The 24,201-nt window shown below is 36.6% G+C and overlaps 1 protein-coding gene and 1 pseudogene across 2 annotated transcripts in view; one reads left to right on the top strand and one right to left on the bottom strand.

Moving 5' to 3' along the window:
• The window catches only part of Cdc40 (cell division cycle 40), a 47,466-nt gene that overhangs the window by 21,054 nt on the left and 2,211 nt on the right, over positions 1–24,201 (top strand). For both annotated transcript variants that reach the window (XM_070010636.1, XM_070010637.1), the window contains 11 exons: positions 4,505–4,588; positions 6,564–6,703; positions 7,752–7,848; positions 9,282–9,421; positions 10,572–10,646; positions 12,472–12,517; positions 14,424–14,525; positions 16,705–16,820; positions 17,034–17,167; positions 21,356–21,432; positions 22,796–22,940. In XM_070010636.1, coding sequence (XP_069866737.1) covers positions 4,505–4,588; positions 6,564–6,703; positions 7,752–7,848; positions 9,282–9,421; positions 10,572–10,646; positions 12,472–12,517; positions 14,424–14,525; positions 16,705–16,820; positions 17,034–17,167; positions 21,356–21,432; positions 22,796–22,940 — 1,156 coding nt within the window. The remainder of the gene's footprint in view (positions 1–4,504; positions 4,589–6,563; positions 6,704–7,751; positions 7,849–9,281; positions 9,422–10,571; positions 10,647–12,471; positions 12,518–14,423; positions 14,526–16,704; positions 16,821–17,033; positions 17,168–21,355; positions 21,433–22,795; positions 22,941–24,201) is intronic.
• Positions 9,722–9,961, bottom strand: LOC138819257 (reactive oxygen species modulator 1 pseudogene; annotated as a pseudogene).

The following is a 24,201-nucleotide window of genomic DNA, read 5'->3' as shown; positions in this document are numbered from 1 at the left end:
TAAATGTATGTTTCATGACAAATCTTTTGCTGTTCCCACAAAGAAATTCCCTTTAATCTTCATATGAAAAATAAAAATGTCAAAGATACCTATGAGGACGTGCCCTTTTAAAATATGGGCTAAGCTGAGTATACATGGCTGGCATCTGTAATCCTAGCTACCCAGGACTCTGAGATCTGAGAATTGAGGTTCAAATCTCCAGTTAACTACCAAAAAGCCAGAAGTAGAACTGTTGCTCAAGTAGTATAGCATAGCGCTAGCCTTGACTCAGGTACAGCTCCCAGGTTCTGAGTTTAAATCCCAGAACTGGCACAAAGAAAGAAAAATATAAAACAATTTTAAAATATAGGCTAGTGCTTTTATGTGTTTTATGATTGTTCATAGATTGTAGGCCATTGACTAAAAAATGACCTGGTCTCAGTTGTGAACATGCTGGATTAATTTATTGTACTAATATATCCACTTGAGAGAAAAAGAAACTGATTTGAGTTTATTTAGGTATACTTTCTTTCTCTGAGTTCCCATGGACCACTGAAGAACACATTTTTTTTTAATTGTATTTTATTTTATTTGAGAACATACTGTACAGAGGGGCTACAATTACATGGGCAGGATAATGCATACATTTCTTACCAAGCATTGCAGCCTCCTCCTTTGTTTACCCTTCACTTCCCTTCCCCGCCTCCCCCCACCCAATTTTACCCCCCTCCCCCCACCCAATTATACCCCCCTCCCCCCCCCCACACCGACATTGTAAAGCTGGTTTTGACATGACATTTTGTACTTCTCATTGTTGCAACAGGTCCACCTGAATCCTTAAACGACTTGTTTGTCCCCATCTCCTCCACATGTTATACTGACATCAAATATAGTGAAAGCGGGGGTTACACTGTGGGGGAGGGACATACAAAGCAACAAAGAAATAATCTTATAAATGCGTTAGAAACACATGCATGAAAGAAACGAAAACATTAAAATACATATTTAAGGGTTCATTTTCCTAACATCACATTATCTGACCTTTTCCGCTTGACTCATACCTATACTAGATATTGCAAATAAGGGAAACCATGGGACCTATGCTTCTTTGGGCCTGGCTTACTTCACTTAATATAATTTTTTCCAAACCTTTCCATTTCCTAACAAATGGGGAAATGTCATTCTTTCTGATGGAGGCATAGAATTCCATTGTGTATATATACCACATTTTCTTGATCCATTCATCTACTGAGGGGCATCTGGGTTGGTTCCATATCTTAGCTATGGTAAATAATGCTGCAATAAACATAGTCGTGCTGGTAGCTTTAGTGTGGTCTTGTTTGTAAACATTTGGGTAAATGCCCAAAAGTGGGATTGCTGGATCATAGGGGAGATCTATGTGAAGTCTTTTGAGGAACCTCCATACTGCTTTCCAAAGTGGTTGAACAAGTTTACATTCCCACCAACAATGAAGTAAGGTTCCTTTCTGTCCACATCCCCTCCAGCATCTGTTGTTGTTAGAGTTCTTGATTTTTGCTGTTCTAACTGGAGTGAGGTGATATCTCAATGTTGTTTTGATTTGCATTTCTTTTATGGCTAGGGATGTTGAACATTTCTTCATGTGTCTATTGGCCATCCTTCTTTCTTCTTCAGAGAAGCTTCTCTTTAAGTCTTTCGCCCACTTATTTATTGGGCAGTTGTTTCTTTGAGGATTTGTTGTTGGGTGGTTTAATTTGAGTTCCAAGTATATTTTAGATATGAGACCCTTGTCCGTTGTATGGCTAGTAAAGATCTTCTCCCAATCGGTGGGCTTTCTATTGATCTTGCCAGCTATGTCATTTGCCCTGCAGAAGCTCTGCAATCTTATGCAATCCCATTTGTCCAACCTTTCTTTGATTTGTTGTGCTTCCGGGTCTCTATTCAGAAAATTTCGACCTGAGCCAAGGAGACCTAGGGTTTCTCCTATTCCATCCTGTAATGTTTTCAGAGTGTCTGCTTTGAGTTCAAGGTCTTTGATCCATTTGGAGTTGATTCTGGTGCAGGGTGATATATAAGGATCTAGCTTAAGTTTTCTACATGTAGTTAACCAATTTTGCCAGCACCATTTACTGAAGAGGCTGTCTTTCTTCCATTCTATTGTTTTAGCTTCCTTATCGAAGATTAGATGGCTATAGGTCTGTAGGTTCATTTCTGGGTTTTCAATTCTATTCCATTGGTCCTGAGGTCTGTTCTTATGCCAATACCACGCTGTTTTGATTACTATGGCTTTATAGTAGAGTTTGAAATTTGGTATTGATATTCCTCCAGCAGTGTTCTTTCCGTTGAGGAGCGTTTTTGCTATTCGGGGTCTTTTATTGTTCCATATGAATTTTTGGATTGCCTCCTCTATTTCCTTGAAGAATGAGGGTGGAATTTTGATAGGTATCGCGTTGAATTTGTAGATAGCCTTGGGAAGTATTGCCATTTTCACGATGTTAATCTTGCCAATCCAGGAGCATGGGAGGTTTTGCCATTTTTTAAGTTCTGTGTTGATTTCCTTTTTCAAGATTTTAAAGTTTTCATCATAGAGGTCCTTCACTTCTTTGGTTAAGTTAATTCCTAGGTATTTTATTTTTTGTGGGGCTATTACAAATGGAGTTGCTTTCCTAATTTCAGCCACACTTTTCTCATTGTTGGCATATAGAAAAGCCATTGATTTTTGGGGGTTAATTTTATAACCTGCTACTTTGCCAAAGTTTTGAATCAGCTTGAGTAATTTGGGAGTGGAGTCTATGGGATTCTTTAAATACAAGATCATGTCATCTGCAAAGAGGGAGAGTTTTATTTCTTCTTTCCCTATTTGGATCCCCTTTATGTCTGCATCTTGTCTTATTGCTGTAGCTAGGCATTCTAATACTAGATTGAAGAGAAGTGGAGAGAGTGGGCATCCTTGTCTTGTTCCTGAGTTAAGAGGAAATGGCTTTAGTTTTTCACCATTGAGTATAATGCTGGCTGTAGGTTTGTCATATACAGCCTTTATTGTATTGAGGAATGTTCCATGGATTCCTAATTTTTCCAGAACCTTCATCATAAAGGGGTGTTGGATCTTGTCAAATGCTTTTTCTGCATCTATTGAGATAACCATGTGGTTCTTATTCTTGCTCCTGTTGATGTGATGAATAATATTAATTGATTTGCGTATATTGAACCAGCTTTGCATCCCTGAAATGAATCCTGTTTGATCATGGTGTATGATTTTTTGGATGAATTGTTGAAGTCGATTGGCCAAAATTTTGTTGAGAAGTTTTGCATCAATGTTCATCAAAGAAATGGGTCTATAGTTCTCTTTCTTTGATGAGTCCCTGCCTGGTTTTGGGATGAGGGTTATGATGGCTTCATAGAATGTGTTCGGTAGTGAGCTTTCTCTTTCAATTTCATTGAAGAGTTGGAGGAGTATTGGTGTGAGCTCTGCTTTGAAGGCCTTGTAAAATTCCGCTGTAAAACCATCTGGTCCTGGACTTTTCTTAGCTGGGAGGTCTCTTATTGCTGTTTCTATTTCAATGCTTGATATGGGCCTGTTAAGCTGGTTTAACTCATCTTGGTTTAGTTTTGGCATGTCAATATTTGCTAGGAAAAGGCCCATTTCTGTCAAGTTCTCAAACTTATTAGCATAAAGTTTTGAGAAGTATTCCCTTATAATGTTCTGAATCTTGGTTGTTTCCGTGGTGATGTTTCCATTCTCATCTCTGAGTTTATTAATTTGGGTGTGTTGAAGAACACATTTATATATGTAGTAACTTCTGTGAATGACTGGAGGAATACAATAGAATATAGAATGATTTATGAAGTAAAAATGCATTATGTTTAAGACTAGAAGAAAGACTCATCTTGCCAAGAATGACGTTTTCAAAATAATAGTTAAGAGCTAGGAAGGTGGCTCAGTGGTAGAGCGCTTGCCTTGCATGCCTGAGGCCCTGCGTTCAATTCCTCAGCACCACATAAGCAAAAGAAAAAAGCCGGAAGTGGCGCTGTGGCTCAAGTGGTAGAGCGCTAGCCTTGAGCTGAAGAGCTGAGGGACAGCGCCCAGGCCCAGAGTTCAGGCCCCACGACCGGACTCCCCCCCAAAAAATCAAAATAATAGTTAACATTTTATATAATTGACTTCTTACCTTACTTCTTAATTTAATAATTAATAATATCCAAAAATGTAGCACCCATTACCAAAAGGAAAGTTTCTAAGTTTTTGAACAAAATTTTGTCGATATTTGAAATCTGACTTTGTGTCTAGAAAGGCTCTTAATAATGTGTTATATCTACTGTTAAATTCATCCTATAAGATATTTCTTATTTTGCTGAAGTTATCATGATTCATAACTGAAATTTGGGTTAGTTGATATAAGTAGAAATGGAATTTAGAAAAGATGGATTGACCCTCAAAGAGACTTTTTGTAACAAGGAAGGAAAATGTGAAATGTATATATATAGTAATAAAGTGAATTGTAAATGAGAACATGGAGTCAGTCATTTGCACTTTTTCCTCTTCTAGGTTATGCATTAGACCCTTCATTAGATAATCACCAAGTATCTGCTAAATACATTGGCTCTGTAGAAGAGGCTGAAAAAAATCAAGGTAATTATTTGAAATAGTTCATTTTAAATATGTTAATATTTAATATATGTATTATAATTAGTGTCTTAGAGTATCAGTAGAAGAAAATATAGTGTAGTGTTATTATAGTTTAGAGTTTGCTTTTACCACCTAGCTATGCTGTCTTGCAAGGAAGAAGTAATATATATCTCTGGGTTGTTTGAGTACCTAATACTATGTAGGAATCCTTCAGTAAATTACAATTCATATATAAGTGGTTTCAGCAGATGATTTCTCAAGACTAAAAAAAATCAGGCTACATTTAGCACAGCAGAAAATTTTCATTTTGCATGTCTGTCAAGATTGTCTTCAGGAGGGGTACCAGTGGCTCATGCTTGTAATCCTAGTTATTCAGGATTGTGGTTTCCAATCTGAGTAGGAAAGTCCATGACATGAATCTTTTCTTTCTTTTTTCTTTTTTTTTTGGTTGGTTATGGGGCTTGAACTCTTGGCCTGGGTGCTGTCCCTGAGCTCTTCAGCTCAAGGCAAGCGCTCTACCACTTGAGCCACAGTGCCACGTCCAATTTTCTGGTGGTTAATTAGAGATAAGAGTCTCACCTAGTTTCCTGCCTGGGTTGGCTTTGAACCATGATCCTTAGATCTCAGCCTTCTGAGTAGCTAGGATTGCAGGCATTAGCCACCAGCACCTACTTAACCACCAAAAAGCCAGAAAAGGAGCTATGGCTCAAGTCATAGAGGGAAGTATTATCCTTGAGCAAAAAAAAAAAGCTCACGGATAGTGTGCAGGCCCTGAGTTCAAGAAAGATTATTTTTGAAAGGTTGTTTTGATAGCTTAGTCTGAATATTTTTTTCTAAGATGTTCCTGCTTGAATCTTTATTTTTATTTTTATTTTTTGGGTGGGGGTTGGGGTAATCCTAGGACTTGAACTCAGGGGCTCTATCCCTGAGCTTCTTTTTTTTTTTTTTTTTTTTGCCAGTCATGGGGCCTGAACTCTGGGTCTGGGCGCTGTCCCTCAGCTCTTCAGCTCAAGGCTGGCGCACTACCACTGGAGCCACAGCGCCACTTCCAGCTCTTTCTGTTTATGTGGTGCTGAGGAATTGAACCCAGGGCCTCATGCTTGCAAGGCATGCACTCTACCCCTGAGCTACCTTCCCAGCCCCCTGAGCTTTTGCTCAAGGCTAACACTTTACCACTGGAGCCACAGCCCCATTTCTGGCTTTTTTTTAATTTTTTTTTTTTTTTTAATGTATGTGGTACTGAAGAATCGAACCCAGGGCTTCATGCATGCTAGGCAAGCACTCTATCATGAAGCCACATTCCCAGCCCCAATCTGAAGATTTTTTAAGTATATTTTTGCTCATGTTTATTTTGTACTTATTATACAAGAAGACAAAACATAATACTCAGAACTAGCAAAACTCATGAGAACATTAGAATCCTACATATAAAAGCCACTAAACAAAGAACATGCTAGTTGCACAAGGACCACCCTGTGTGATCGAGCTTTCTTCTGTGTATGAGTTTGACTATTGTTGAGGAATTTTAACATGCTTTTGTTCTAACACAACAGCCTAAAGGAAACTGATTTCATTATTTTTTTTCCTTTAAGTTAAACCACACTTAGTTAACTTTTAACCATGATACTTGTAACCCTTTCTTTTTGCAGTCTGAATAACTATCAATAGTGTGCCACTTCTTAGTAATCAAGTCAAAAATCTCAAAATCATCATCTTTCTTCATTTCTTTACACAGTTTACACAAACTTTTCAAAACAGTGTAGTAAAGAAAGATTTCCCTCTCACACCCTCCCACTCTCCCAGCCAGGAGGTTGAATCCCTTTCTGTTTTAGCATGTTGGTATATGTGGCAGATTTCATACATATTTTCTTTGGTTTAGAGTTTGAGCACTTCCACAGTTACCTTTCTTTATATATGTGCTGATATTTATAAAGAAACTACACATTTTTATATTTCCTCTTTGTTATTGATAATATAGGTTTAACTGTCTTTGAAACTGGCCAGAAGAAAACAGAAAAGAGGAAAAAGTTCAAAGAAAATGATGCATCTAATATTGATGGTTTCTTGGGACCATGGGCAAAATATGTGGATGAAAAAGATGTAGCTAAACCTTCAGAAGTAAGCTTTGATGTTTTTCGTTTGCAGTTCAGGTGTACACTGTGTCTCTATGAAGCATATCTATACTAATAAACTTGAGATTTGCTTAGGGAACCAAGTGACTCATCAAAATTTCTCTGTTCTAGTTGACTGAGAAAATACAATAAAATATTGGTTTTCATTGCATTATTTTTATTTGCCCTTTCTGTGCTTTGTTTTCTGTACTTTCAAAAATTAACTTAGAATCTTGAATATTTTAAAATAAAATTTAATAATGCTCTTAAGCTACCATACTAGCTGTTGTTTTAACTTCATTCAGGTGGTAATTACAGAATCAGCTTTTCTGAGTTTACTTATTTTATTCATAAATTTCCAACTTTATGTTTTTTTTTCAAAAAACAACTGTGAAGTTTATAAAGTAAAAGAAGAAGACTTCACCCTTCCTTTCCTCCTGCTCCCTATATAACCACTGCTTCAAGAGTCAGCAATACTCTAGGTCCTGAGTGGACAAGATTAAGAAAAGCCTGTCCTCATGAGATAGATGCATGTGTTCTAACTGCTCCTTATATCTCTAGTACCTAGTTATGTGCACATGCCACTATTTCTTGTTATTATGAATATAGATTTACTACTCCTCCCATTTTCCCTCCCCAGTTCTTCCCAGAAACCTTGGTCATACTCCATGATTGTCATTTATATCTTCATGACTCAGTAAAAGCTGTTTGCTAAAGAACAACATCATGTACTAAAATACAGTTCCTTTTTGGAACCAGCCTTTCTGATTGCCTTGTCTTTTCACTTGCACAACTAACATCACACATGTATGAACTTTATATAAAAATCAATTTAAAATATTATGCAGTATCTTAGGTGTGTAATGGCACTTTGGAATCTATGGGAGAGGTAATCAATCTAGGGCTGGGAGAGCTAAGATTGTTACCTCAAAAGACACACTTGTAGCCCTTGTTTCACAGAAACGTAGACCTCATTATAAAGAATTTATTATCAGCCTTGAACATGAGAGGGTTCTCAGACTTTAATTTTAAAGTTCATACCTCCATTTTCTTAGGAAGAACAAAAGGAATTGGATGAAATTACAGCAAAGAGGCAGAAAAAAGGCAAACAGGAAGATGAGAAACCTGGGGAGGAAAAAACAATCCTACATGGTAAGATTGAAATATTTTTTGTGTTTCTGCACTTTCATGAAAAACATTCATATTTTTCCTTCTCTGATCATAAAATACACTGTCATCTTCCATAAGGATATTAAGAATAATTATGGAGCAAGGGAAGATGTGACACTGTCCCAAAAGAATTGTACTCATTACCTGACTTATGTAACCATAACTCCTCTGTACATCACCTTTATAATAACAAAAAACCAAAAATTTAGAAAAGAATAAGTATGTTTAACACTTCACAGCCCAAACAGCCCAAACACAGCATAGCTGCAGACTCTTCTTTGTACTAATAAAGAGCAAAAAGTAACACAATTAATGATAGCCACAAAAAAAGTTTGTTGTAGAGTTAGTGATTTTTTTTTCCAGTAGTAGGATTTGAACTCAGAGCCTAGAACTTACTAGGCAGGTACTCTACACTTGAGTCATGCCCCAAGCCAGCCTTTCTTCCTATTTATACTTTCCACATAACTAGGATGACAGGCATGTACCACCACACCCAGATTCTCATACTTACTTTGACTTTTGGAACAGGTATATATTCACCAAAATAAATTACAAATGTTCTAGAATGTACCCATTCATTAAGAATTACATTTAGGCTGGGTGCTGATGCCTCATACCTATAAGCTTAGCAATTTGAAGCCAGCCCAGACAGAAAAATGAGCTTCTTACCTCCAATTATTCACCAAAGAACTTGAAATAGAGCTGTGGCTCAAGTGTTAAAGCAGTAGCTTTAACACTTGAACTTTGCTTACTCTAATGTTTTGTCACATCAAAGATATGGCTTCACAAGCTCCAGTTTTATGTCAAGGATGCTTATTATTATTGTTATTATTATTATTATTATTATTATTATTATTATTATGACTGGTGCTTCCATTCATGACAGCAATAATAGCCACATGGCTTGCATACCCACCTTGCCAGACATGCTACTACATGCTGTATTCACACTGCAACCCAAGATACCCATATGACTGACTATAAGGTTTATGGTAAGAATGGAAGAAGACCAATGAAAAGGAACCAGAAGAGCATAAAAGCAGAAAGCCAGAGAAAATAAGATATATTTTGTTATCCTTCTTATTCTGTTCTGCTTCTGATTCTCTACCAGTGACTCACAAGTAATTATACTGCAGTGAATTCTTTATTCTATATCACTAACATGTAATTGTGTGTGAAAATTGTGAGAGAGAGAAATAGAGATCATATTTGAAAATTTAATACTGTCTGGTATTTTGGAATTCAAAATACTACTTGTTAAATGATAGCAAGGATTTGGCCACTAAATTTCAGCTAACTCATGATCTTGACATCGTCAGAGTCACTTGCTCTATGATTGGAAAATTTGTTATCATTTTAAGAATGCAGATTTCCTAACTGTGGCTTACATTTCTTTCTTTACCTTCTTGTTTCAGTTAAAGAAATGTATGACTATCAAGGCAGGTCCTACCTTCACATACCTCAAGATGTTGGTGTTAACCTGAGGTCGTCTGTACCACCTGAAAAGTGTTACCTTCCCAAAAAACAAATTCATGTGTGGTCTGGACACACAAAGGTAAGCAAGTTGGATGTTTCCATTTTCTGTAAGGTTATAATAGTGGAGCCAATGTAATGTTTCAGTATGAGTGTGGTAAAGTTGGTAAAGACAGAAAAGTTAAAATAGAAAAGGAAAGTCATCATATTAAAGATAAACTTAAGTTAGGCTTTGGAGATACCTACCCATAACAGTCACTCATTAGTTAATCAGTTTTGTTTTGGTTTGGTTTTTTTCGAGAAGCAAAAATTTCATTTTATTATAGTACAAGAGCTGTGACTGATGGGGAGGTATAGATGTAGCAGGTACCTATTGCCCTGGTTAGCATCGTATGCCCATTCTGATAGCCATGAATGTGCCAAAAGTGCCGCCACTCTGCATCATGGTTTTCCCAATGCCACCTATCACCTCCCAGTCCCTCATTCCAATCCTGACACAGGAAAAGGTGCCGAAGAACGCTCCGGCCACTATGCCCAAAGTGCAACCCATAACAAAGCCCATATTCACATGATAGAAGCAGCTGGGCAGCAACTGCCCATAGGGACACAGGGCCACTGGCATTTCGCCCTGGGCTTCAGTCACTCGGCGCCTTAATCAGTCTTCAAAAGCCATCTGATTGACCAGAACATAAGCATTCACACTTCCATGTTCTGCCCTTATTGTAGCCTACCCTTTTCCCACAAGTCTCTGCCACAGTGGGGCATCAAGTCAGTGTCAAGTCTCCTCATGAAGCCAAAGGAAGGCTAGAGATTAGATACCTCTTTCCACAATCTGAAGAGATATTTCAAGTAATGCAGAAATAAGACACATGAAAATTTGAAATGTTAATATTCTTTTTCCTCCACACAATTCCAGTTGTTAATTTTCAGCTCTTTACGGAGAGCAAAGAAATTATGGAAAAGAAGGGAGAAATGTGAAGTATTAACAATTTGATCAACTCAGGATTCCTCTGGATGAGGAAGTCAAAATTAAAAGTTAAAAAAAAAAAATCTTCAAAAGCTTAATGTCAATAAAGCCTGCTGTTGGAATACTAATGAAGGCTATTCTGGGACATAATGCTTGGAGTGAAGAAAAATAGCAAATTAGGTTGCTTAAAATTTTCTGTCTTCCTTATTTTCAATTCTAGTCAATATTTTAAATGTTTCTGGGTGATAATTGCACTTTTTTACAGGGAGTCAGTGCAGTCAGATTGTTTCCTCTCTCTGGCCATTTATTGCTGTCTTGTTCCATGGACTGTAAAATTAAGGTGAGTTGGCAGTAACAGAATGGGAGTGCTGTAGCGCTAGTACTTTGGTTAAATCTGTTCAGTTAATTATAAATAAATTTGAGGTTGTTAGGTAATTAGAGGCTAATTATTTTCTCTTAGGCCCTCTGAATACAGCTATTCATGAACAACTTCCAACCTTGTAGATTCAAATGTGGTTGTGTGGTCCATTTGGCTAGACTGTTTTTAAAGCTTAGACAACTGATTAGAATGTAATCCAATCACTTTGGCATTGGGCACATAAATATTTAATCACTAATAATGCATTTTTTATAGAGGTTTTAGATATGTAACTGAGTTCTTCACTGTTTAGAATTGTCTGAGGTAGATAGGACACATGGTAGAGACCCTAGTTTTTAGCACGTAGGTAGTGTAGTTCATCCTTTCTCTTCTGAACACTACAAGCACCAAGCAGTGTGACTGTTCCTGGCCTCTTCCCATTTCAGTAATCAGTGAAGCTATGGTTTTACCTTCTGTTCAGCTGTAGAATATATGGTAGAAAAAATTTAGTTGGCAATCATATCAACTTGAAGCCCTGAAAAAAAAATGCAAATCTGAAATGATAGTTCATATCTTTTTGTGTATTCTCTGCATCTAGATCATTATGATGGTTCAATAAATACCAACCCTATAATGTGCTTGTGGCTTGTAAGTTTTGATCGTTAAAGTCTTAGCCTTTCTAAATAATTGATGAATATTAGCAATATGTAAAGGCAGTTTCTTTTGATGACAACAACCATTTAGACATTTTTCACTAACAGAAACATTTTATCTCAATTAATCTCTAATTGAATCATTTTATAGTAAAATTTCTTATTTTCTTTCACTTGTATTTTATACATATGATGTTAAAATTACAATCTCTCTGACCAACTAAAAAAGTGTAGAGTTCAATTTCATTCACTTCTAGAAGTATTTATTAAGTGCCTACAGTGCACAGGGGCTGAGGATAGAAATTATGAAGTCACTGTCCCAATCTGTTAGATGATCATTTTATTCTGGCATAAGTAGTGATTATACTGACAGGCCCGAGGTACAGGTAGATATTCTGGTTTCAAAGAGGAAGCATGCCTCGGCAGGAAGGCTAAGCAAACAGGGAAGAGTATTGTATGTTTGAGAATAGTGAACATAATGAATCAGCATGATGTATGCTAAAACCTATAACAGTTTTGTGGTTGCCAGAGCATAAAATCGAAGGAACAAAGAATGATTGCAGCCATAGGCAAGGTGCCTGGTCCCAGGAAACCTTGCCTGGCCTGCTATGGGATCCAGGATTTGATCCAGTTGGCAGTAAGGGGCCAGGAATGGTTTCAATTTTAGAACACTAGCAATATTGTCAAGGATTAGATTTGAGAAAATCTAGGAAAAAAAGCTCATTCTGCAGCTTCGCTTAACTATGGGATTATGAGATTATTATTTTAGTAGAAATTATTAATTTCATGTAACTTCTGTTATACTTGTTGCTTCAGAAAAGTATTTTTAAAAAGTCAGTATCAAAATGTTAAATACATGGCAGAACCACCTGAATAAACTTGATCAGTAGTTAAATTCTCTTGATATTTTGATGTAAAGATTTTTTAAACTATAGTATGTGTTCCAAATAATATCACATAAACTGACACTGGTCAGCAATATTTAATAATTAAATCCCATGTATATACACAGATACAAATACATAGCAAGCATACAACTATTGTTATTGATTACTTTAAATTAAATTTAGTATCTCTGGGGCTGGGGGTATAGCTTAGCATGAATAACGCCCCCCCACATAATAGTTACGTGTGATTTTTTTTTTTTTCTCCAGCTATGGGAAGTTTATGGAGACCGGCGCTGTCTGCGAACATTTATTGGTAATTCTTTCCTATCTCTAACTCTATTTAGGGAAGGTTTTTTTCATGTAAGATAAAACCGTCTATCATAATTTTACTTCCCTGATAAGTAAAGTGCTCATAGTCTTAAGCTTAGTCTAAAAGGAGTAAATCTCCCCAGGTAGTGAGAACAGTGGAAGCAAAAGTGGTATGAGAAATCGTGCTGGTTTTGGAGAATCTCTGAGGCAGAACTGCCAGGACACGTATTCCAGGCAAAAGTGGAGAAACAGCAAGAGAGAAGCAAGAGTGTAAAGAACCTTTCGTGCCACTAATAAAGGGTTAGACTCTACCTCATAGCAGTGAGGAGTTATCACACAGCTCTTTCAGGAAAGTAGCATGATGGGAAGCTTACATAGAAAAACCTGGAAGGTGCTTTAATAGAATAAACTTGGAAGAAAATGAATTAATTATTTCATTGGTATAGACTCTTACAAGGTAAGAATCTAAACCAAACCAACAGAGAGAGAGAAGGAAGCATGTGAGTAATGAGAGGCAGGAATCTAGGGTTATCCTCAGGTGGCTTGGCTGGGTGAATGGTAGTGCTATTCACTGAGAAGGCCATGTGGGAAAATGGTGAGGTTTTAGACTCATTGGATCTCAACTGCTATGAGATGATGATGTAAAATTGTTCAGTAAACAATTGCTATTGTTCAGTAAACAATATCGAGCTTTGAGGCAAGGTTGGGAGTTGGCAGCTAACGAAAAAGGGATGAGAGGGAAAATAGCCGTGCAACAAACTAAATTTTTTCTGGTAGAAAAAGGTTTGTTGTGAAGTTACTCATTCCAAATTTAACTATACCACATTGAAACACTGATTATAGTGACTATGTTGAGATTAAAATGGGACTCTGTCCTGCTGTGCTTTACTAACATTTTAGGCTCTTCATGCAAATAAATATAGTCCAAGATGCCATATACTCTATATCAAAGCTATTCGGTGGGGAATGAGGTGTCTGTCAGATGTCATGAGCATGATTCCCACCTGCCTCCCTGTTCCAGCAGATCATTTTCAGTGGAAAATGGAAATTCTCCTAGTTTAGGAGATGATAGTAGCTATGAATGGGACTCCTGCTGGAGAAAAGGATACTTAATGGTCATGGCACATACTTCTGACTGGAGTTCCATGCAGGGTGGGACATAGTTGACAATTTGTTCCATACTCATTTGCATGGTTGTCTCATGTTTGGGCATGGGAGAGATAGTGAGAAATAGCAAAGTTTCTGCTTTTGTTTAGCCATGTGTGTTTGTCCCTAAAACTTTCTAGAGTTGATTGGACAGACAAGATTGATTTCCAAGTAAAGCATAATCAGCACCTTAAAGTTAATTTAGGGTCACAATACTATTGTATAACAAAATAGGATTCAATGTTTTCCAAAATGCTTACTGTCTTAAATATTACCTCAGATTCTGTGAACTTAAGTAATGTGATCACAGAAATAGGCAATTATTGACTTCAGCCTACATTTTCCTGGACCTTAGATCTAGGTTTCTGTTTTCACTTCTAGCCAGGTGCAATCACAATTAACTTTCAAAATGTCAAAATTGGTCTATTATATCTCCACAAAAAGTACTTGCTAGTTAGTCATCAGTTGCCTACACTGCTTTTAAGAGATTGCCATGACAAGGATTTAAAAAAAAAGAAAAAAAAATGTTTTCTTGGTTCTTACCAAAGTGGTATCTATCAAAATCATCCATGGAGCTTCTCAAAGGAAGACAAACAGCCCACATCTATCTAATAACAGACTGTCAATAAATCAGGAGGTGGGGTTTTAGTGATGGTGAGTCATAGCTATCCTTGGAACTACTGTTTAATGTTGTTTCTCTTTTATGGTTTCTATGAAGATGCAATACTTTATCTCACTGCCATTGCTGTTGTCTCTGTCTTTAGGTCACAGCAAAGCTGTTAGAGACATCTGCTTCAACACTGCAGGAACACAGTTTCTTAGTGCAGCCTATGACAGATATCTTAAACTCTGGGACACAGAGACAGGTAAGAGTACACTGCTCTAGTGCATCTCTAATTTCTACATTAGTGTTTATACATGAGACAGGAAAAGTGGTCTTCTGTGACAAAATGGTATCTTCTCACACCACTGACTATCAGCTGGTATCTCTAATATGTGTATGGAGTTGAAACTCAGCTGTATAAGTAGGTCTTATTTCCACCCCCACATAATTTGCAAAGCAAACATTGATGCACAACAAGTTTAAAATATCCTATAGACCATCTTCTGATTGATCTCTTTGTTTCCCTATGTCACTTAGCATGGTCCATTACACTTAATAGAAACAATAAATGTCTGAAGAGCAGGATTAAACTTAATTGCTCAAATTGATAATGTAGGTGTAAACTCACAGGGACCAGTTTTATGTGTGCATACCCATAACTGCATATTAGAAAACATTCCTGCTATCCTAGCACTCAAGAGACTGAGACAGGAAGAACACAAATTTAGAGCAACCTCTAGGCCACATGTCAATATGTGTCTAATATAACTAAACAAAAGAAAAAAATAATATATTTATTAGACATTATGCTAAGCATTTATATGTACTATGTCATTCAAAATTAATATAATTTCTTAAATACATACTAATATTACAATATAGTTATGGAAACTGAGGCTTAAGGTAAGTTCCCAGAGCCACATATTTGGTAAGTGGCTAGGGAAGTTGGGCTTAAACCTAGGGCTCTCTGATGCCAAATCCGTATTCCTCCCTCTTTATCAACAGTTCTCAAGTCTAGCTTATACAGTATAGTCAGCTAAAAACCTTTAAAGTTACCAGTGACTAGATGTAACCTCAGAGGTCCTTATATGATTGGACCAGGCTGTGGACTAGGTGATTCTGCCATGTAGCCATGGCGAAGGCTAACCTTTCTACAGCTCTTTTAAAATTCAAGCTGCAGTGTGGGGTATAGTGGCTCACACCTGTAATCCTACCTACTCAGGAGCCTGAGATCTGAGAATAGTGGTTTGAAGCCAGCCCAGGCAGAAAAGTCCCTGTGAGACTCTTATCTCCAATTAACCACTTAAAAACTGTGGCTCAAGTGGTAGAGTGCTAGCCTTGAGGATAAAGAGGCTCAGGGACAGAGTTCAAGCCCCTCAACCAACCAAAAAAAAAAATCAAGCTACAGTATAAAGTATGTAAAGTTCATACACATTACAGTGATTTTTTTTTTAATGGCAACCATATCTATGAGCTTGCTTTAACTACCACCAAGATCTAAATATGGAACACTTCCAGCACTCACTCAGGCTTTTTATGCCTTTTCTAATTTTCTTTTGCACCCACTCCTGGTAACCACAGTAACTACTCCCTCATCACAGATGCATTTTGCCTGTTCTGAAGCCTCTGATAGATGGAATCATAGCATATTTCCCTTTTTTTGTCTTAAGCTTTTTTCATTCCACATAATATCTAAGATTCACTTGTGTGACTTATACCAATCATTTGTTTTTTTAATTGCTCAAAATATTCCACTGTATGAATGAAACCATAACATATCTATTCAACAATTGATAGTCTAAATTTACTTTTGAAAAAATGATTTTGTGTGTGTGTGTATGCATGCGCTAGGCCCAGAACTGAGTTCCTAAATACTGACACTGAGCTTTGTTGCTCAAAGCTAACGCTATTCCAGTTGAACCGCAGCTTCCGTGTGTGTGAGTGTGTGTTTGGCCAACTTTGAATCACAATCCTCAAATGGTCAGCCTCTTGAGTAGCTAGGTATGAGCCAGAAATGTACTCATTACCTTACTCATGTAACTGTAAACCCTCTGTACATCTTAACAATAAAATAACATTTAAAGGGGCTGGGAAGGTGGCTCAGTGGTAGAGCACTTGCCTTGCATGCTCGAGGCCCTGGGTTCGATTCCTCAGCACCACATAAGCAAAATGAAAAAAGCCGGAAGTGGCACTGTGGCTCAAGTGGTAGAGCGCTAGCCTTGAGCTGAAGAGCTGAGGGACAGTGCCCAGGCCCAGAGTTCAGGCCCCACGACCGGACCCAAAAAAAAAAAAAAAAAAAAACATTTAAAAAAATATTTTAACCATTAAAAATTTGTGGAAAGGAACAGTAAAATACAAGCAAATATATTAAACTTAATGCTACTGTCCTCTTTTCATGGTCTGATTTATTTTCCTTACTTAATTTGAGTCTTTGTTTTTAGGACAATGTATATCAAGGTTTACAAACCGAAAAGTGCCCTATTGTGTCAAATTCAATCCTGATGAAGATAAGCAAAATCTCTTTGTGGCTGGGATGTCTGATAAAAAGATTGTACAAGTAAGTCTTTCTGAATTATTTTTAGTTAAATTCCTGAGCTTTAAGTGTATTGGAAATGTTTGCTACTTTTTATTGATGCTTGGTACTTGGGAGAAAGCAGTTAATGCATAGAAGAAGTATGACTTATTTTTCCCTCTCAACCTGAGAAAATTATGTCATTGTTGATTTGTCACTCCACTTCTGTCTTTAACTTTATTGTTCGTGCTTGTACAGTGGGACATTCGAAGTGGAGAAATTGTCCAGGAATATGATCGGCATTTGGGTGCTGTCAACACCATTGTTTTTGTGGACGAGAATAGGAGATTTGTGAGCACATCTGATGATAAGAGCCTTAGAGTTTGGGAGTGGTAAGTTTTCATCAGTAGAAAATCTGACTTATACACAGCAAGGTATTTAAAATTTGTTAGACAAAGACAAGACCAATAATGTGCAGCCATTTGAATATTTTCACATCTGTGATTCTTACAACAAGGATCCTTCTTCAAATATAACCTGGGCACCAAATTTTATGTAAACTATTTTAGAACATGTGTACAATATATTGTTTAATGTCCTCAGTTTGGAAATTAAAATCTAAGCTTCCTACTCTTCACAGCCTTTGGATCTTCTTTCCAGAGGACATGTATTTTAAATTGCTTTTCTTGTAGTAGTAATAATAGCTATTTATTGTGCAAGTTACTCTCTGTCATCACCCTTGTACAAATATTTGCTTGTTGAATATAATCAGAATATGGTGGTTTATTTTGCTTTCCTAGAGAAGAAAACAATTTTCCTAAAGTCAAGAAATAGCAAAGCTAAAGTGGCGCTGTAGCTCAAGTGGTAGAGCGCTTGCCTTGAGCTGAAGATCTGAGGGACAGCGCCCAGGCCCAGAGTTCAAGCCCCATGGCAGACCAAAAAAAAAAGAAATAGCAAAGCTAGTTTCCTTTAGTATGATAGGTCATGTTTTATGATTTTGTTGCAAACAAATACATGATAAACTTTTTGTTAAAATCAGTGTTTGGATGGAGCTCAACTTGTTTTCATAGTTATGAAGCATAGCTTAAGAAGTGGCTACGACTTTGCAAGGACTAGAAAGTGTCTTCCTTCTCCCAGAAGTTATGCTTCTTTAAGGAGAGTAGGCAGTCTTGAGGATAATTGGCCAGTTCCTCCTAAGACTGAATTCTTTTGCAGTGATTGGGCCCTAACTATTGTCAGGACAATTTGGATAATTAAAGATGTAATATAATTTAACTGAAATTTCTCCCACACTACCACCATTATACCCCTTCTGGTTATATCCAACTAGTTGCCCATGCTGTATATGTAATCTTAACATACAGTGTTATCCTTAAGGTCGGTCCATGGTTTGAGATGCTTTATAGCTAAGATCTTCTTTACTACAGAAATGGTGCTTCTTACCAAGTATCTGATATGAACACCAGGTTTTATATAAACCATCTTAGTTCATGTGCACAGTATTCTTTTGTTTTTGAGGTAATTATAGTTCAATTACATTAAACATTTCAATTCTATTTTAAGATCCATTTTAAATGTAGAATGGTATAAAAGAAATTGGCAAATATTTAAGTGTTATACCAGATACAAGGCTTAATATCTCTCTTCTACTTTAGAACTTTGGACAACAGTGTTTGCTTTGCTTAAATCAATTTGATATAATGTTAGCTTTTTTTTTCACCTCTGATCTTAGGAAATACTCTTATAGAGACATGGTACTGTTTTGTTAGAAATTATGAACCTCCTTTAGATTTTCATTTAACCATTAAGTACGATTCATGTAGTCATTAATGACATAGCATTTATGAAATTTTTTCTATATAGCAGTCCTTATGATGTGCTTTTTTCCCTGAGCTCTTGATTTAATATGCAAAGCAGTCTTACAAGATAGGTATGTTTATCATTTCCATTTTCTATATAAGTTACTAAAATAGGTTAAGTGATTTGCCTAAGGTTATTAAATAGGACTTGTGAATGAGTCAGAATTCAAACTTGGTCATACTGATTCCAAAAACTTGGAGTTGATGATATTATGTCTAGATAGATGCATGAAGGAACTGGCTGGTGAAGAAGAATGTTGAATTTAGTTCAGTTAGTGAGAGAGCAATAAATGTGAAGCTCACTCTTGCTTCAAAAGCAAATAAGATTGTGTGCATGAGAATATGTATTTCTGTATCCTTCCACGAGGAATTATAAAGTAAAAGTATGTGACTTCATTAAAAAAAAAAAGCAAATAAGAAACAAAAACAGCTGGGATCCTCAAAGCTCTCACAGATACCCCTAAGAGTATGACTAGTGGTACCCATCATCTGGCAGCTTGCAGAGATGAATGGAGGCCTTAACCTTCTCAAAGTGAGAGCTTACCTCAGCAGCAAGGAAGGCAGCACTGGAGCCTGTACCCAAACCATCTTTACTAGACCTGTGTGTCCTGTACCTGCTTTGAGCAGCACAATGATACAAGAACACAAGCCAGAGGAAACTGGGCCTTGTTAAGCAATACTACTGTGCCAACAAAAGGCTGCAACTTAGTTCTGAAGGAGAATTGGGAGTTATGTATTCAATAGCTAACTACATGAAATGTCATAGACATGTCTATTCCCAAAGATGTTTATTTGGTAATATATTTTAATAGAAAATTTTAAAGTTTGATAAATATTACATTTTTATTTTAACAATTTCATAGACCCTTGTTCATTTTTTTATGAATTCACTTCCAAACAGATTATTTGAAGATGAATCCCCAGTTTATTATACTGAATTACAGTACAATTAGAAAATAGTGTTGTGGTTATTAAATTTAACTATGACTAGCAGACATTTTTACTAAAAGTAATGAAGTTCATGGTAGTTCAGATTCAGTTCAATTTAAGATTCATTGAAATAATGATCCATTTGATTTTTTTGTTTATGGTTAGGAAAACACTATTATAAACCTAGAAAATGTTCTTGCTTCAATCTGTTTTAAATTGTTAGCAACTAACAATAAATATGAGGACAAAAACATGAATTTCTTTTAGGTCCATGTTTACCATGGCTGAGAGTGGTACAGGGTTGGAGACCTGACAAAAGTTATACCTTCCTTTTTATACCTGAGAGCTTTTTCATCTCCTCCTCCTAGGTAGTATAGTAAATAGATGGAGTATATTCTTACATGGAGCCAAATATTCATTGTTTTTTAATAAAAGTATTGAAACATGAGCCCTACCTTGAAACTGAAATTGCTGCTTGATATCCCAGTCATCAAATTCCATTTTGTACACATTACTGTAAAAACTGTATTTAGTTCATGAGAATCAGCAATATCAACTCCTTTCAGAATTACGTAATTCTTTTTATTGTGGAGAATAGTAAAAATGAAAAGGTGCCTAGAACTTTTGATAGTTCTAAATTTAGATGACCCTTTTTGCATTTTCTTTTTCTTTTCTCATGGGGCTTGAAACCAGGCCCTGGCCACTGTCTCTGACCTCTTTTGCTCAAGACTAGAGCTCTGCCACTTTGAGCCACAACACCACTTTCAGTTTTCTGGTGGTTAATTGGAGATGAGTCTCACGGGGACTTTTCAGCATAGGCTGGCTTCAAACCATGATCCTCCGATCTCAACCTCCTGAGTAGCTAGGATTACAGGCATGAGCCAGTGACCTCTTTTTGCATTTTGTTTTTATTCTTTTTTTGGGGGGGGGGGGTGTCCTGGTTGTGGGGCCTGAATTCTGGGCCTGAGCCCTGTCCCTCAGCTCTTCAGCTCAAAACTAGCACTCTACCACTTGAGCCACAGTACCACTTCCGGCTTTTTACTTTTTGCTTATGTGGTGCTGAGGAATCGAACCCAGGGCCTCATGCATGCAAGGCAAGCGCTCTACCACTGAGCCACCTTCCCAGCCCCTGTTTTTATCCTTTATTTCACTCACTTTTTTTTTTTTTAGTGTTTTTTCCCCCCTGTACCATAAACTTTCTAAATGCTTTACATGTAGAAGTAAATAGTCTAGGTACCAAGCACTTAATCTTCATGGCCCTGGTTATTATTTCTAGAGAGGTTAAACCAGCTCTCAGGTGCCCACAGTGCTGCCTGTCATCCATTTACATTGCCAAGGGCATTAGAACACCGGAAGCTGCAGGCAGGGTGATGAGTTGAGGTTGGCTGGCAGGTGAAGTAACATTCGCTATAGACTTGCTCAGACATCTTGCCTCTGCTACTATGGTACATTTTAAGATGAATTCATTATTAAAGAACATTTAGCAACAAAAATTTTAACCTAAAAGGCCAAAGCGTAAATCTAACTTTTAGAAAATAAAAATCTCTGGCACTCTTACACTTTTCATAGGAAGCCATTTATAAAGCAAAAGCTTTAAAAAGCACTGCAGTGTTATTTTGTGATTTTTCCTTTATCCAAGAAGTTTAATGAAAAGTTTTAGTAAACATGTAATTTCAAGAATTGGCTTTTTCTTAGATGCTGTTCTTTTGTTTTGAAGATAATTCTTCTAAAGTTATTTTTGTAAATTACTTGCCCTGATATACTGTTTTTAATTTTTTAATTTTTTTTTAGGGATATCCCTGTGGATTTCAAATACATAGCAGAACCCAGCATGCATTCCATGCCTGCAGTGACTTTGTCTCCAAATGGTGAGTTGTGCATAGAATGTGCTCCTATTAACTGAGCTTCCACGACACAGTGTATTGCTAAGTGTCATAAGAATGTTGGCCACTACCTCCCAGGGTAACTTTGTCACAGTGCCATATTAGTATCAGGACACCTTTTCAAAATTAGAATTTTTTTTTTATGTGAGTCACCTCACCTCATTTTGAAAAGTGAAAATAAAAGAAACAATGACTTACAACTAATATTTACTGAGCATCTAAGGATTTCTGATAATCCTTCCTTTTTTCTCTAGTAATTCTTCCAATGGGATCAAATTCAATAAATCATTCAGTAAGCTCTTCTCTTTGAAAGGGATAGGAAGTTCAGTCACATTCTCAATGAGAATGCCTGAGCAATTCACTAAAAAAGATTTTCTCAAGCAAAAGCAAAAAAAGATAAATATTTTATACTGTTTTCCATTCAATAGTTCATTGCCTTTTAAGAACAAGATACTTCATGCTGCACACACAATGGCATTATATCCATATTATAGCTTTACATGAGGGTATTGAGCAGAAAACCTGAGATTTAGGGACCATTGTCTTTGAAGCTAACTCACATAACTACTGTAAGTGTAGAACAAGGATTAGGAGGCAAAGAATTTGCTCTTCCGTCTGGACATCTACACAGGCAGATCGGTGTCAGTTTTCAATTGTCCTGTCATTCTTAGGACAAGAGCAGCCTGTCTGGATCCTACTTTGATACTATGAGGCAGCTACATTCCATGTAACTTGTTTTTAAAACCAAACTATTTCACATACTATGCCCATCTTGAATAAGATCATTTGCTCACTCAGGCAGTGTTAGGACCTTCCCAAGAATACAGGATGCAAGTAAATACTGTACTTTAAGGTCTAAAAGCTTTATGATGCTTGGGTACATGAAAGCTATGTACCTTTTAAAAACAGTATAGTTTTGTTAATCAAATGTGTCCTTTGGTTATAATCGTGGATTTTTCTCACCAGAATTAATCTTTCCCTCATAGTTAGCCACAGATAGGGAAGTTGATTTTTTCCTCAAAGTTCTATTTTCTATACATATTATAAATTAATTCTACTCAAATATTTTATTTAGCTCCTTAGAATTACTGTATTTACTATTTTGTAAAAAAGCTTTTATATGAGCAATAGTCAGTAGTAATAGGATTATAGGTACAGGATCTATTACTTCAGATAAAAATATCTTTTGCCTGCCAATAACTTATTTTATAACAATTTACAGCTGGCACAGCTTTATTTTCTATTATTATAAAATAATTAGGAGCAAAAAAATGGCAGTGGACATCTTTAAAATATTACTTAATTTTTTATTCTTCCTCTAAAATATCTCATTTCTTGAATTTTACAGGAAAATGGTTAGCATGCCAATCAATGGACAACCAGATCTTAATTTTTGGAGCACAGAACAGATTCAGGTTAAATAAGAAAAAAATTTTTAAGGGCCATATGGTTGCAGGCTATGCTTGTCAGGTAGACTTTTCACCAGATATGAGGTAAGTTTATACAAACTCTTGTATAAATAACAATACTTTACAAGTCACTTTCACATGTATTTATTTGTTTGAGAAACAGGTAATCTGTCAAAGGCAAGCACAAGTTACAAAATTATATTTTGCTTTTCTTTAGGCCCCTCAGTATATCTCCTCATATTACTTAGGCCTTGTGTGCCTTTTAACCACCCAGTAAATCTCTGGCTAGCTACGTCACCAATGCTTTCTCACCCTCTCTCCCTCCCTTTCTCTCTCTCTCTTTTTGTGCTCTTACTATGGCTTGAACTCAGAGCCTCAAGATCTCACATGGCTTGCTTGCTCACTGCTAGAGCTCTACAACTTGAGCCAAACTCCAGTCCAGCATTTTACTGGTTAATTGGAGATAGAGTCTCTCTAATTTAGGAGGGGGAGGGGGCTTCAGGTAGCTTCCAACCTTGTTCCTTTGATCTTAGCCTTCTCAGTAGCTAATGTTAAAGATGTGAGCCACTGGCAACCAGTTTATTTTTCTTTTTACTCTAAGCAAAGCTATAGACTGAATAACCCCAAAATGATTGATTCTATAACTCAGATGAAAGTAACTTTAGCAAATTTATCAGTGCTGAAAATTGAAATCCAGCTTTTGATATTTCTAGGTCACACTAATTGTGAAGCCTGCAGTCTTACTAAGAGTGAAATTACTCATTCATTTCCCCATTCCTAGCCAAAATAAATAGGTAGAAGAAATTTAGAAATCCCTGTGTGTTTAGTATGATGATTAGTACTTATGCTTACCTTTGATTCAGTTTGGGGTATATTCATAGTACAATGAATTAAAAATATAATTAAGAAGGTAATAAAGTCCATGTAGTACTGTATATCTGATGTGTTCACTGGATGTTTTTGAAACTGGTTGTATGTTATTTCAGACTGTTTACACACTGATTGTGATTCATTATGGCCCTCTACAACTCCTAGTTTGTCTAATTACAAATAATTCTCTAACTCACTCCTATAATCTGGGTTACTCAGAAGGCTGAGATCTGAGAATCTCTGTTTGTGGTCAGCCCAGGCAGACAAATTCTCCAGATTATCTCCAATTAACCACCAAAAAGCTGGAAGTAGAGCTGTTTCTCAATTGATAGAACACCAGCTATCAGCAAAAATGCTGAGGAAGAGAAAGCACAGGTCCTGAGTTCAAGCCTGGTTCCAGAAAAATTAATAAAATTTTCTAGGACCACATATAGTAATTCATGCCTGTAATCTTAGTTACTCCAAGGGCATAGGT

This window comes from Dipodomys merriami, unplaced genomic scaffold, assembly GCF_024711535.1.
Source record: "Dipodomys merriami isolate MVZ:Mamm:240054 unplaced genomic scaffold, mDipMer1.0.p SCAF_8, whole genome shotgun sequence".
Taxonomy (NCBI): domain Eukaryota; kingdom Metazoa; phylum Chordata; class Mammalia; order Rodentia; family Heteromyidae; genus Dipodomys; species Dipodomys merriami.
Note: the sequence above shows the minus strand (reverse complement) of the source record. Positions and strands in the feature narration are given on the sequence as shown.